The sequence below is a fragment of the Herpailurus yagouaroundi genome, unplaced genomic scaffold (genome assembly GCF_014898765.1).
Source record: "Herpailurus yagouaroundi ecotype Mexico unplaced genomic scaffold, PumYag 140, whole genome shotgun sequence".
Classification (NCBI taxonomy): domain Eukaryota; kingdom Metazoa; phylum Chordata; class Mammalia; order Carnivora; family Felidae; genus Herpailurus; species Herpailurus yagouaroundi.
The window spans coordinates 10,401,874-10,417,582 of NW_024412395.1; the positions used below are offsets into that span (position 1 = coordinate 10,401,874).

General features: G+C 35.9%; 1 protein-coding gene across 11 annotated transcripts in view; it reads right to left on the bottom strand.

Moving 5' to 3' along the window:
* PTPN4 (protein tyrosine phosphatase non-receptor type 4) overlaps window positions 1–15,709 on the bottom strand; it is a 230,077-nt gene that overhangs the window by 79,094 nt on the left and 135,274 nt on the right. For all 11 annotated transcript variants that reach the window (XM_040474832.1, XM_040474828.1, XM_040474831.1 and 8 more), the window contains one exon: window positions 9,442–9,530. In XM_040474832.1, coding sequence (XP_040330766.1) covers window positions 9,442–9,530 — 89 coding nt within the window. The remainder of the gene's footprint in view (window positions 1–9,441; window positions 9,531–15,709) is intronic.

Consider the following 15,709-nt stretch of genomic DNA (forward strand, 5'->3'; position numbering starts at 1 on the left):
TTAATAAGGTCCTTCAGGAGTAACTAGTTAGACAAATCCTAACCTGCTGGGGTACTACTACCAAAGCTTAACTAGCCTGGGGAAGCCAAACCAACTCCAGCTCACTGTAACCATTCTATCCCACCTAGCAGGGAGAAAAAAAAACGAGAAACGCTTGTGAGGCTCACAGTCTAGAGGCACAGGCTCACTAAAACACTGAGGGCTATTCATAGGATACAGTACACTTGCCTTTCCCCAACACCTGACAACATTACTAAGAGCTTATTTACAGCAGTTCCTTTAAAATACCATATCTGGTTATCAAGAAAAAGTTACAAGGCATACCAAAAGGCAAAAACACGATGTGAAGAAACAGAACAGAACCGGACATGGAAGAGACGCTGGAATGATCAGACTGGGAATTTAAAACATCTACAATTAATATGCTAAGGACTCTAAAGAATAAAGTAAAAAGCATATAAGAACAAATGGGCAATGTAAGTACAGAGATGGAAATCATAAGAAAGAACTTCAAGAAAATGCTATGGGTAAAAAACACTGTAATAGAAACAATACATTTCATGACCTTATTAGTACACTTGACAAAGCTGAGGAAATAATCTCTAAGATAGAGGATATATCAGTAAAATCCCCCAAACCCAAAAAGCAAAGAGAAAAGGATGTAAAAAGAACAGACTATCTAAGAACTGTGGGACAACTGTAAAAGATGCAATATACAGTAACATATGGTAATGAACATACCAGAAGGAGAACAAAGTAACAGAAGAAATGTCTGAAACCAAAATAACTAAGGAATTTCCCTAAATTAACACCGAACATCAAAGCACAGATCAAGAAAGCTCAAGAGAACACAAACAGGATAAATGCCTAAAAAAACACACCTAGGCATATCACTTTTAAGTTACAGAAAATCAAAGATAAAGAAAAAATCTTGACAGAAGCCAAAGGAAAAAACACCTTACCTATAGACGAACAAAGGTAAGAAGAATTACATCCAACTTCTCCAAAACCATAAAGAAGAGCGCATTGAGAGAAAAAAACCACCAACCCCTTATTTTGTATTCTTGAAATTACCCTTTAACAAATGAATGAGAAATAAAGACATTCTCAAATAAAAGTAGGGGGACTTTATTGCCACGGACCTGCCTTGTAAGAAATGTTAAAAGAAAAAATTAATATAGGCCCAAAACTTGGATCTATATAAAGAAAGGTAAAACAGTGAAGAAGGAGTAAGTGACATTACAATAAAAACTTGATTTGTCATATTCTTAACTGATCTAACATATAACATTTTCTTCAAAATAAGAAAAGCAACAATGTATTCAATTAGGTATGCTTATGTACCTATCATATATGTATAATTATATATATATATAAAGTTATATACTTCTGTAGGCTTATAAATAAGTGAAAGGATTGACAGCAATGATACAAGGGACAGGAGGAAGAAATTAGTATTATTTCATTATAAGGTACTCACACTACCTGTGACGTGGCATATTATCATTTGAAAGTAGACTTGGACTAATGTAAATAGAACTGCAAACTCTAGAGCAACCACTTAAAACAAGTAAAAAAAGAAGTAAAACTGATAAGCTAAGTAAGGAGAGAAAATGAGATCATATAAAATGCTCAATTAAAATAACAAATGGCAGAAAAAGAGGGAAACACAAAAATGGAAACAAAGAACAAGGGCAACAAACAAAAAAGTAATGAATATGGCAGATACTAATACAAACATCAAAAATCCTTTAAAAATGGCAAAAGGCTAAATGCAACAATTAAAAGATACATTGTCAGAGTGGATCAAAAAACAAGATACACCAGTAGGCTATTTAAATATAAAGACATATATAGGTTAAATGTAAACAGATGGATAAAAATATACCATGCTGGGCGCCTGGGTGGCTCAGTCGGTAAGCATCTGACTTCAGCTCAGGTCATGGTCTCATGGTTCATGGGTTTGAGCCCTGCATCGGGCTCTGTGCTGACAGCTCAGAGCCTGAAGCCTGCTTCAGATTGCGTCTCCCTCTCTCTCTGCTCCTCCCCCACTCACACTCTGTCTCTCTCTCTCAAAAAAATATACATAAAAAAAAATTGAATACATATATGTGTGTGTGTGTGTGTGTGTGTGTGTGTGTGTGTGTATATATATATATATATATATATATATATATACCATGCTAAGACTAATCAAGAGAAGCAGGAGTAGTAGGGTTGTAATGGCCATCATGGGGACTATAGTTAATAACACTATATTGTATATTTAAATGTTGCTAAGACAGATCTTAAAAGTTCTCATCACAAGAAAAAAAGAATTGTAATTATGTGTAGTGACAAACATTGACGAGATTTACAGTAGTGACCATTTTGCAATATATACAAATACTGAATCATTTTTGTACACCTGAAACTAACATAATGTTATATGTCAATTATATCTTACATTTTTTTTTATTGTTTATTTTTGAGAGAGAGAGATGGACAGAGCTCGAGCAGGGGAGGGTCAGAGAGAAAGGGAGGAACAGAATCCAAAGAAGGCTCCAGACTGCGAGCTGTCAGCACAGAGCCCTACGTGAGGTTTGAACCATGAACCATTGAGATCATGACCTAAGCTGAAGTCGGACACTTAACAGACTAAGCCACCCAGGCACCATCAACTGCATCTTAAAAAAGAAAGAATCAAAAATAAAAAAAATTTAAAAAGAGTAGTTCTAATAATTTCAAAAAGAACAGACATTAAAGCAAATAAAGTTATCAGGGATAAAGGGCATTCCACAATGATAAAGGGGTAAATTCTCCAAGAAGACATTATGAAATCTTAATGTGTATGCACCTTAAAACAGAGCATTAAACTACAAGAGGCAAAAATTGATAGAATTACAAAGAAATACACATGAATAACTAACATAGCTGGAGACTTCAACACTCCTCTATCTGAAATGGAAAAATTCAGCACATAGAAGATCATTAAAGACATAACTGAACTCAACAATATCATCAATTTAATGGATATAATTGACCTTTACAGATTACTTCTTATAACATGAAAAAATATTCTTTTCAAGCTCATTTGGAACATTCACTAAAATAGACCATATTCTCAGCCATAAAACACACCTTCACAAATTTCAAAGGATAGAAATCATATAATATCTACTCTCAAAGCACAATGAATTAATCTAGAAATCAGTAATTACTGATTTCTACTGGAACATCAGGTAGAAAAAAGAACTACTGGAAAATCCTAAAATGCCTGGAGAGTAAATAACACACCTATAAATACAACATGAATCAAACAAGAAATCAAGAGAAATGAAAATTTAACCTAAATGAAAATGAAAACACAACCCATCCAAATACATGACACACAGCAAAAGCAGTACTTAGAAGGAACTTTATGACACTGAATGCATATATGAGAAGAAAGACCAAAAATCAATAATCTAAGTTTCTACTTTACAAAAAGAAGAGCAATTTAAATCTAAAGTAAGAAAAACAGTAGAGCAGAAATCAGTGAAAAAGAAAACAGCAGACCAACAGAGAATATCAATGAAACCAAAAGCTAGTTCTTTGAAAATTTAATAAAATCAATAAGCCTCTACTTATTGAGCCAGACTAAGAGAAAAAGAGAAAGTACACAAATTACTAATATTCAGAAATAAGAGTAGACATCACTACAATTAAAAGCATAGTAAACAGTGACTGAAAATCAAGTTTTATTTATATTAATATGAAATAAAGGTTTTTGAATTACAGCAACAACTTAAAAAAAAACATAGTAAAAGAATACTATGAAGAAGTCTATGCCCGTAAGTTTGATAATCTCAATAAAATGAGCCAATTCTTTGAAAGACACGATCCATCAAAACTCACAAAAGAAGAAATACACAATCTGAATAGGCCTGTATTTGTTAAAGAAATTTAATTAACAAACTTATTAAAAAAAGAGGACCTGAATAGACAATTTTCCAAAGTAAACCTACCGAAATGGCCTACAGACACATGAAAAGATGCTCAACATCACTAATCCTCAGGGAAATGCAAATCAAAACCACAATATCCCTTTCCACCTGTTAGAATGGCCAAAACCAAAAAGACAAGAAATAAATGTTGGTGAGAATGTGGAGAAAAGGGAGCCCTTGTGCACTGCTGGTGGGAATGCAAGCTGGTGCAGCCACTGTGGAAAACAGTAGGGAAGTTCCTGAAAAATTTAAAAATAGAAATACCATATGACCCAATAATTCCACGATTGGGTATTTACCCAAATAGAAAGGAAATACTAATTCAAAAAGATATATGCAACCCTGACCCTGGATTGCTATTGTATTTGTTGCATTATTTTCATGAAATCCACCCATATCCCCCAACTCCCAGTGCTAAGCTTCTGCTGCTACTCTTCAGGAAGGCACATAGTCTCCTGGTATGCGTACAGTAATCCTCAGAGGACAGGATTCTTTCAATAAGCACACCCAGCTGTAAAACTCCCCTAATTACCAACACATTGCTCTAATGCCCGGAGGCATGAATCCTTCAGAAGCTAAACCAATCAAATTATGGTTTCTTCAAAGGAACATTCTGTGAGGTAAGTGTGTGAAGCTATTTCCTCTAGTTTCCTTGTTTTTGTCTCCCCTGTTGGCTTTCAGTTTCCCTAGAGACTCCTTCTTAAATAGTCTGAGTCTGGCAGTTATTTAAATTGTAATCCCGTTATTATACAGGAGCTCTTTGATGTGGTAGTAAAGTGAGGGTTGGGGAGGAATTGTTCTTAAACCCATGATTAGGTCTCCATGGTTTGGTGGTCTGTGCTACTTGGCCCTGACCTCCAGTGCTTTTCAGCTCACCCTCTTCTTAAGTGAGACAAGAGGTATAGTGGGGGCTAAAAAAAGGTATTTCCTTCCCCCACTTTGGTTATGCTTTGGTAAAGTCCATGTTGGTTAAGTACTGCTAAGATAGATTTCCTTGAGGGCAGACCTTTGTTAAGGAGAAAAGAAAGCTCTGAGCATGTTTCAAAATGGTTACTTCTCTGTTCACCCCATCGTGCCCTCCAAACAGGAGTGGATTTTTCTCTACTCTTCAGCCTGGGAACCTGGTGGAATGCCTAGTGATAGTAAAACTCATGACAGTGTGGGCATCTTTGTAAGGCTGGGGTTCAGGAGTTTTCATCTCTCAAGCCAGTTTTTGCTCAGTCTCCAACAATTAGTCAAATAGCTTTAAATTAGTCCTCCCAATGGTAGTATGTACTGCCATGAGTACTGAGGATCAGAAGAAATACTTATGTTCCATGATGATTCAGATATAGTAGCTTTAACAACTTTAAATCCCAACTACTCAGTTTAATTCTTTTTTTTTTAATTTTTTTTGAATGTTTTTTTTAATTTTTGAGACAGAGAGAGACAGAACATGAGCAGGGGAGGGGCACAGAGAGGGGAGACACAGAATCTGAAGCAGGCTCCAGGCTCCAAGCTGTCAGCACAGAACCCGACGCGGGGCTCGAACTCACAGACTGTGAGATCATGACCTGAGCCGAAGTTGGATGCTCAACCGACTGAGCCACCCAGGCGCCCCTATTCAGTTTAATTCTTGAAAATAAAATTTAAAATGAACAGTATATACTTTCCAGTCAATATCTTAAACATTCACATCTTTTTGTGTGTGCATGACCTAACTTGTACTTTGATAAAGACTTCGAAATGTGGGGTGCCTGGGTGGCTCCATTGTGTGGGTGGCAGCACACAGAGCCTGCTTGGGATTCTCTCTCCCTCTCTCTCTGTCCCTCCCCACCTCAGAATACATAAACATTAAAAAAACATAAAGAAAGAAAAGGGGCACCTGGGTGGCTCAGTCGGTTAAGTGTCCGACTTTGGCTCAGGTCACAGTCTCATGGTTTCTGAGTTCATGAGTCGTCTATGCTGACAGCTCAGAGCCTGGTGCCTGCTTCAGATTCTTGTCTCCCTCTCTCTCTGCCCCTCCCCTGTTCATGCTCTGTCCCTCTCTCTCTCGAAAATAAATAAAGATTAAAAATTTTTTTTTAAAAAAAGAAAGAAACAAAGACTTGGAAATGTGAGTTATATTTCTCAATATTAAACTGTTTCTAAACATATTTACCAATAAAATAATATGCCAACTCCTTAGCAGAATATGTAGGATCCTTCACAATTGGAATCTAATTTCTCTTGTAAGCAATATCTTCCTAAATTTTTGTTCCCTTATTTCTGTCTTCAATGAAGACAACTGAAAGAGAAACCAAACCAAATAGCTCTTCATTTCCTCAGCTTGTCATACCCTTACTATTTGGCCTCTGCTACTGTTTGCTACCTCTACCTGAATTCCTTAAATTCACACCTACCTCTTCCACACTTCCTGCTTCACTGAGGAAATTTCTATTCATCCTTTAAAATCCATCCCACGTATGGAGGCATTAAAAATTTCCCTAGAGCAACTCTATCCTTTGTGTTTCCAAAACAATTTGTCAAAAACTCTTCTAGAATCCTTATAATAAAAAAGGTATATACAATATAGGGTTTTGAAACTACAGAAAAATTTAGATTATCACTGTATTATTTTATCCCATATTATCTGAAAAGAATTTTTCAAATTTTGACATTTATATAAAATATAAAATTCATATAAAAATGTAAAATATAAAAATACAAAGTAAAATATTTTAAAAATTGTCTTTAGTAAAATCAGAAATGTATTACAATCAAAGATGCACATTTCAAAGAAGAGAGGTTAGAGAGGGAGGGAGCCAAAACATAAGAGCCTCTTAAAAACTGAGAACAAACAGGGTTGATGGGGGGTGGGAGGGAGGGGAGGGGGGGTGATGGGTGTTGAGGAGGGCACCTGTTGGGATGAGCACTGGGTGATACTTGTATGGAAACCAATTTAACAATACATTTCATATTAAAAAAAAAAAATGCACATTTACCATTTCACTGTTATGAAAACTGACAGTGAGGCTTTTAATTACGTATTTTCTTATTGTTATTAATTGTATAATTCATTCTTGTGTGTCCACTAATAGGCAGGTGCCATGTCTTTATATCCTCCTCTGAACATATCATGGTTTGAATGATATATAGCGAATGATATATAGCAAACATATAGAAGATTTGATATGAAACACTAAAGGATACTTAATTTTCTTTAATGGACTTTGTAGAAGTGTAATTGACATATATAATGAAATATACCAACTTTAATGAACAGTTCAGAGAGTTCTGACAAATGTAGTCAGTTATGTAACTACCACCCACCAAAATCATCACATAACATTTCCATCGCCTCAAAACATTCCCTTGTGTCCCTCTGCAGTCAACTGCTTCCTTCTATTTTCAGTTCCTGGCAACCACTGGTCTACTGTCTCTATAATTTGTGTTTTCTAGAATTTCATATAAATAGAAACAAAGAATATGTTTGTGTTTGGCTTCTTATACTTGGCATAAAGTTTTGAGGCCAAGGCATCCATATGGTTTAGTGTTGTCAATAGCTCATTTCTTTTTATTGCTGAACAGTATTGATTGTGGAAATAAATCCTCTGTCACCAACTGATGGACATCTGCAGTTCTGTTTTGTGGTGTTATAAATAATGTAGCTAGGAACATTAGTGTAAAACTCTTCATATGAACTCAGGTTTTCATTTCTCTTGGGTAAATTTCCAGGAACAGAAATGCTGGATTATATGGTAAATCTATGTTTAACTTTAAAGAAACTGCCAAACTGTTTCCAAAGTTGGTGTACTAGTTTGCACTCTCACCAGGAACGTATGAGAATTAAGGAGTTTTGCTTCTTGCCCTCGTTTGGTATTGTCACTTTTTTTTTTTTTTAAGTGGAGCTATTCTGTGTGTGAGCAGTAGTTCACTGTGGTTTAATTTGCATTTCACTGATGATTGAACATCTTGTCAAGTGCTCATGTACCATCTGTGTATCTCCTTTGGTGGAAGCGTGTAATCAAATATTTTGCCTCTTCTTTTTAATCAGATTGTCTTCTTACTACTGAGTTATTAAAGTTCTTTATATATTCTTGATACGTCCTTTATCACATATATATTTTACAAAAGACTGTGTCTTGTTCTTTCATCTTCTTTAGAGTCTCTTTTGAAGAGCAAAGTTTAATTTTCATGATGTTCATCAATTTTTATATTTTATGCTTCGTATGGTTTTGTGACCCATCTAGGAAATTTATTGTTATTACTTAAACAAAGTTGTGGCAATTTTCTAAAATAACTGCTTCTGTTACTTATCATATTTCTATTAAAGTGTTATTAAAGTGACTAGTTACAAAAACCTATTAAATAAAAATCACAGATAGTTAAAAATCAGGACCAAATCTTTTAAAAGATGTAAAGAGAAACAGAGTAATACAATGTATTTCTTATGTATTTGTTTCTTCTGCTAAAGACAATCATTACATTTATTTTAAAAAACTGCAGCTACTCATATAATGCATAAGAGACATGGTCGAAGTGATTTTTATGATTTTCAACTTATCCCCTTAAAGGAAAGAGGCAGATCCTACTTCTTTTTCCTCGTTCTGGGATACAGAGGGTGAGTCATCATGGACAATGAGGACAACATGCTAAGGACAACAGAGCAGTAAAAGTGAAGAAACAGGAGTTTTAAACCCCATGGAGCCACCATACTTTCCTAGCACCAATTTAAACCACGTAATAGCAGATCATAGATGCAGCAACCACACCCATGCTCCAACCGATAAAATGGGACCTCACTTAATGCACTTAGAGGAAATACTGTAACGTGAAGCAATCATGGAGTGGGTGCCTGGCTGGCTCAGTCATTAGAACATGCAACTCTTGATTTCGGGTTTGTGAGTCTGAGTCCCACGCTGGGTGTAGAAATTATTTAAAAATAAAACTTCTAATGGGGGTCTGGGTGGCTCAGTTGGTTGAGAGTCCAACATGGGCTCAGGTCATAACCTTGCCATTCACGAGTTCGAGCCCTGCATCGGGCTCTGTGCTGACAGCTCAGAGCCTGGAGACTGCTTCAGATCCTGTGTGTGTCTCTCTCTCTGCCCCTCCCCCATTCATGCTCTTGTTTGTCTCTCTCTCTCAAAAAAAAAAAAAAGATAAAACATTAAAAATTTTTTTTGAAAAACTTAAAAAAAATGAAAAAATAATAAGGCAACCAGCATGGTGCAAGACAGAGTAAACATGACAGTATTAGCTACTATACTATAGGACAAATTTAAGAGATTCTCCAAGAGAAAAATTCATGAAGCAGGATTCTTTATAAATATTGCCTTGTCTGGATTAAGCAAGTTTTAAAATAAACAATTTAATTATTTTGGTAGTCTCTAGTAGATTTCAAGTGGGATAAGATGCATGACAACATTGATATACTTCAACAACCACTTTCTTTAATATGAATTATTATATTTGGTAATATAATGGTAAAAGCAAAAATATTGATGGAAGTTCTTACCATGGAAAGGTATTCATTCGTACCCTGTTCTTATAAATCAGAATTCCTCCTGACATCACTCCAATCATAATTTCATTGTTACTTTGATCCTTCAAAAAAAGAAAATGACAAATCTAAAATATTGGACTTTTCTTGTTAAATATATATTTTAAAAATAAGATAAGGATTTTTTAACACAATGTAACATATTTGAAGGCAGCACATAATTGCATAATATTTACAAACCCACACAGTAATTTTTACCTCACGAAGATAAAGAACATACTTCAATCAAACTTAAATGTTAGAATATTAAAATTCATTATCTACAGTAAAAATGATCTCAGGATTCCCCACAGTGTATAACTGGAATTGACTCTCTGAGACAGGGAATCAAAGGCCTTCTCACCCTGTAGAACGATGAAGTAGGATCTATTCTTTCATTTCTAAATTATTCTAACCTAATTGCTGTGTAAATACAGTGTCAGAATTGCAAAATTAAAGAAAATATGGAAGAATTCAGAGTTTAGTGAAGTGTAACCTATAAAAAAACAAGATTTCCAATATAATGATAAATCCTATAACTAATGTAATACAACAAAAAAATCATGGCAGTAGAGTAGGGAACAACTGTTGGAGAATTTGAATGACTATGGAGAAGAAAATTTGAACTGTGCTTTGAGGAAAGGAAGGGTTTTCATGATAACTCATCCAACTTGAATAGCTAATCTGTACTACTGAGAAAATGTTGAATTAATTTCTCAGATGCGAATCAACCTTGAAATAGTGTTGCTAGTTGACTTGAAACATCCTATAGGCAAGCTAATGCTTTTAGCATTTAGCAACAATGCTTTACCCCCTACCATTCATATACTCAGAAGACAGAACTAATTAATGAAATTATAATCAAGAATTTATAATTGTGCCCCTAGAAAAAAAATCCTTTAAAATGTAGTTTCAATAACTTCTAATTAAATAAAAAAACGTACTAACTTCTGTGACAGGAAAATAAATACCAATGGCCAAAGTAACACAACACTGAGTACTGTATGACCAACTTATTTAGCAATAACCAGCATTATTGTACACCGTTAGGATTCTTAAATCATTTTTTAAAAAATATCAATTAGAAGTTTGGGCCAAGATGGAAGACGTAATATATGTTCCTATTGCTCCTTCTGCTCCCACTCTCATACCACAGAAGATACATAAAAACATTCCGCTTGAACGTACATAATCAACAGACCAGACATTTTGAGAAATTTGCAAAGACATAAAGAGGATAAAATCAGATTTTAGGAGAGAAAAAAATTATAGAAGACCACAGCTTGAATTAAACACAGAAGAGAAAGTTCTGTATGGAGGCAGAAAGAAGGTATAGTCAACAGATACAATTTCACAGACGGCAGATGAAGGAAATAAAGGGAGCCCTTAAATTACTGTCAGGATGATCAGGTAGAGAACAGCTAAGGTCATTAGCTCCTACCAACTCTAGAATCCTGCCCTGTCTGGACTGAATTATGGGACAAGGAAGTATGTGCAGCTTATCTAAAATACCAAGTGTGGATACTGGGGACAGAAATTAGAGCAATCCTCAGAATGGATGGAGAACCTCAAACTGAGAAAGGCAAACTATAGGCATGTGTTTCGCAACAATATTTTCCTTCTCTCCTCCACCATCACCTAAGGCAGGCCATAACAAAGAGAACGCCGACAAGCAAGTGGACTAAGAATCACAAATGCAAAAGGAAGTACACAACCAATGATCACCAAGCACTAGAGAAGAACCAATACATTAAAGAGATACACCAAACTCAACAAACAGATAAATCAATCAAGCTGCTATGTTGGCAGAAAAACATGTTTAAAAACAAAAAAGCAAAACATGTTCAGGCTCTCTAGGAACTCAAGTTCTTAAATTATAGCTATCTAGATATGAAATGGCAATTCCCAAGGTGATGCCAGAAGTGAAAAGAAAAAAAAGAAGTGTTATGTCCTTAATGGACACAAATGCTACTAATTCCGATGTACAGGAAAATGCATGAAGACCACCTTATTTTAAAATATCTTTGTGTTTCTTTCTACCACTTACTACTACGTAAATTATGTTATTTAATCTATTTATTTTTTACTCTTCTTTAGTAGAACCCAAGTAGCAAAGCATAGGGCCTTTGTTTTTTCCACTATTGGGTTCTTAGGTGTGTAGAAAAGTGTCTTGTAGAGTTAACCCATGAACAACACAGGTTTGAACTTTGTGGGTCCACTTATATGCAGACTTTTTTTCAATATAGATTTGTAAAATTTTATAGATTTGCAACAATTTCAAAAAACTTGCAGACAAATCCTGTGGCCTAGAAATATAAAAAAATTTTTTTTTGTTAGGCATGCCATGACTGCATAAAATAAATTTAGATCCTACTCTGTTTTATTGTTTATTACCATAAAATAACACAATTATATATATATATATATATATATATATACACACATATATATACATTTTAAGTTTATTTATTTATTTGAGAGAGAGAGAGAGAGAGAGAGAGAGAGAGAGAGAGAGAGAGAACAAACACATGTGGGAAAGAGGTCGGAGAGAGAGAATCCCAAGCAGGCTCTGCACTGTCAGTGCAGAGCCCAACGTGAGGCTCAATCTCAAGATCATGACTTGAGCCAAAACCAAGTCAGATACTTAAGCAACTAAGCTACCCAGGTGCCCCAATACACACAAATATATTATAAAAAGTTAGGATGTATCAAAACTTCTGCACACTTACAGACCACACAAGGCATCATTCACAGTCAAGAGAAATGTAAACATTTGTATGAAATCATAACTACATAACATTTCCTGTAGTACATACTGTATCACTGTAATAATTTCATAGTCCCCTCCTGTTGCTGTCGCGGTAAGCTCAGGTGTTGCCAAGCATCGGCTTAAAATATGGTGTGACACTAACCATCTCTGCATGTGCGGTTTGGTCTCTCCAATAAACTGCATCTAGCGGCAAAAGTGATTTCTCACAGCTCTTGCTTATTTTTCAATGTGTTTAGTGTAATACCATAAACTTCCAGTAACATCATGGGACCCATAAAAAGTGCTACTTAGTGATGCTGGAAGTGTTCCCAAGAAGCAAAGAAAATCATGACATTATAAAAAAAAAGCTGAATTGCTTAATAGACTGAGGTTTGCAATTGTGGCTGCTTGCTGTTTCAAGGTAAATGAATCCAGCATGAGTACCATTGTAAAAAAGGAAAAGGAAATTCATGAAGCCATTGCTGCAACTATACTAGCATGCACAACAACCTGGTACTTGGTGCAAAATGTACCTTTTCATCTCATATTGAAAATGTAGCTTTTTTGTGGGTAATGGACCGCTATAAGAAAGGTATGTCTCTATCTATAAACTCTAATATGATGTGAGAAAAAGCAAAGTCATTATATGACAACGTAAAGCAAACAGAAGGTGTAGGATCTAAACCTGAAGGATTTAATGCCAGAAAAGGATGGTCTGATAATTTTAGAAAGAAGTTTGGCTTTAAAAATGACAAGAAAACAGGAAAAGCAGTCTCTGCTGAGGAGTCAGGAGACACGTTCCCAGGTGCCATTCAGAAAATCACTGAGGAGAAAGGGTATCTGCCTGAACATGTTTTCAATGCAGGTAAAAGTGCTGCATCCGGGGAAAGAAAATGCTATAAAGGACATTTATTAGTAAGGCAAAGAAGCAAGCCTGTGGATTTAAAGCAGGAAAGGCTAGGTCACCTCTGCTTTGTGCAAACGCAGTTGAGTTTATGATTAAAACTGCTTATCCCAAACTGCTAATGCTCCACCTCTGAAGGGAAAAAATGAACACCATCTGCCAGTCTTCTGGTTTTACAAGAAGGCCTGGACAATGACAACTCTTTTTCTGGATTGGTTCCATTAATGTTTTCTCCTTGAAGTCCCGAAGTACTTTGCCTGTAAGGCACTACCTTTTGAAGTTCTTTTGACACTGGACAATGCCCCTGGCCATCCAGAACCCCATGAGTTCAACAGCAACAATGTCAAAATATTCTGCTTGCCCCCAAACACAGTATCTCTAATTCAGCCTCCAGATCAGGGGGGTCCTTACGGTCCTTAAAGGCTCAGTGCATACAGTCTCTATGGAAAGGACTGTCCACGGTACAGGAAGGAGCCCTGATAAAGAAAACATCATGCAAGTTTGGAAGGATCTTGAGGATGTCATTGTTATTACATAAAGGCCATGAAAGCCATCAAGCTCGAAACAATAAATTCCTGGGGGAGAAAACTGTGTCCAGATAACTTTACAGGACTTATGACAGAGCCAGTCAAGAAAATCATGAGACGGATTAAAGATGCAGGGTCAAAGGTTTCATGATACAGACCTATCAAGTAACTCAAGAGCACCATACCACAGGATTAACAAGGTGACTTGATAGAGGTGAGTGCTCCCAAAATTAGTGCTAGATGATAAGGAAGAAGTGGAAGAAGCAGTGAAGCAATGAACTGACATTGGACAACCTAGCAGAAGAGTTAATTATTGAAGACTGCTTTTGACTTTTCTTTTGCAACATGGGCCCTTCTATGATAGGAGCATTGCAACTAAAGCAGACATTGGAGGAACTGGTAACTGTACAGAAATTTTATTAGAGAAGTTAAAGAGCAAAAAAGCCTGGTAGAAATTAGAATGCATTTCCATAAAGTTACACTGAGTGTGCCTACCTCTCCTGCCCACTTCCACCTTCCCCACTTCTTACACCTCTGCTCACCTCTCAGTAAGACCAACCCCATTTCTTCTTCCTCCACAGCCAACTCACTGTGAAGACGAGGATGAAGACCTTATGACAATCTACCACTCTACGAACTGCAAATAATCATCATGCTGTTTGGCTTATAAACTTATCTGTTGTGAATGTGTGTGGGTATCTTTGTGCAGAAATCTGACCATATGGGAAAAACTGTATGAAACATTTCTGTGCCATTATCATCAGCAATGTCTAAGTATTCGCCTGGAGAACATCATGTGCAAGACTCATATGGAAGTGGATAGCCTATCCTTATACAGGAATGAGGTCTGTGATATTTAATATAAAATTAATAATGTGTTAGTTTGCTTAGTGTTTTATAATTCTGCTTTCAAAGAATTACACTACTGTGCAGTATGCCTCTTTGTCTCCTAATTGGAGAAACTGTATAACTAGCCTACCATCATCGGTAAGTCGTTTTTAAAAAAAATTAACAATGTTTCCGATATTGTATCAGGACTATGAGTGCAATATTGTAGGCCATAAATATTTTATAATGATTCATTCATTGGTACATAGCATTCATACCGCTGCTTCTCCATTATCAATGTATGAATCGTTACTCCTGTAAATAAATATGTATTTCTTTTTCACATTAACTTTTCGTTTTTGATGTCTAGTGTTAGTAATACATTTAATATCTACAGTGTTTTGTATAATAGAAGACAATATTGATGTAGATACTGACAGACCATTCATCTTGTATATAGACGATGTACACTGATCAATACAGTAGAGTCCTGTAAATGTATTTTTTCTTCCCGATGATTTTCTTAGTAACATTTTCTTTTCTCTAGTTTACTTTATTGTAAGAATGTCGTATATAATACATGTAACATAAAAAATACATGTTAATCAACTATGTTATCAGTAAGGCTTTGGGTCAACAGTGTCGATTAGGAAAGTTTTGGGGGAATCAGAAATTACATGAAGATTTTGGACTGTACTGGGGGGATAAAGGTTGGTGCCCCTAACCCCTGCACTGTACAAGGGTCAACTGTACTCATTTGTTAAATGTTAAATGAATGGATCTCTATCACCAGTAGGAAGAGGTCTTAACTGTTTAGCTTGGCACTGTAGGCCTTTAAACAACCATCCCATCACACTTTATCTCTCCCTTCTAACTAGAAAAAACTGTTTCTCATCAAGCCAGTTCTGTGATGTTTTGTGTACCCATAATTACATATTTCTTTAAGGCGGTTCTCACGCCTTCTTCGTGTTTCTCTAATGAATCAAACCAAAGTCTAGATCTAGTTCATATTTTTTTTAAGATTTTGTGCATTTTTAATTAAAAAAAATTTTTTTAATGTTTATTCATTTTTGAGACAGAGCGTGAGTGGGGGAGGGGCAGAGAGAGGGAGACACAGAATCCAAAGCAGGCTCCAGGCTCTGAGCTGTCAGCTGAGAGTCCAACTCAGGGCTTGAACCCAGGAACCAGGAGATCATGACCTGAGGTTAAGTCTGGTGCTTAACCGCCTAAGCCACC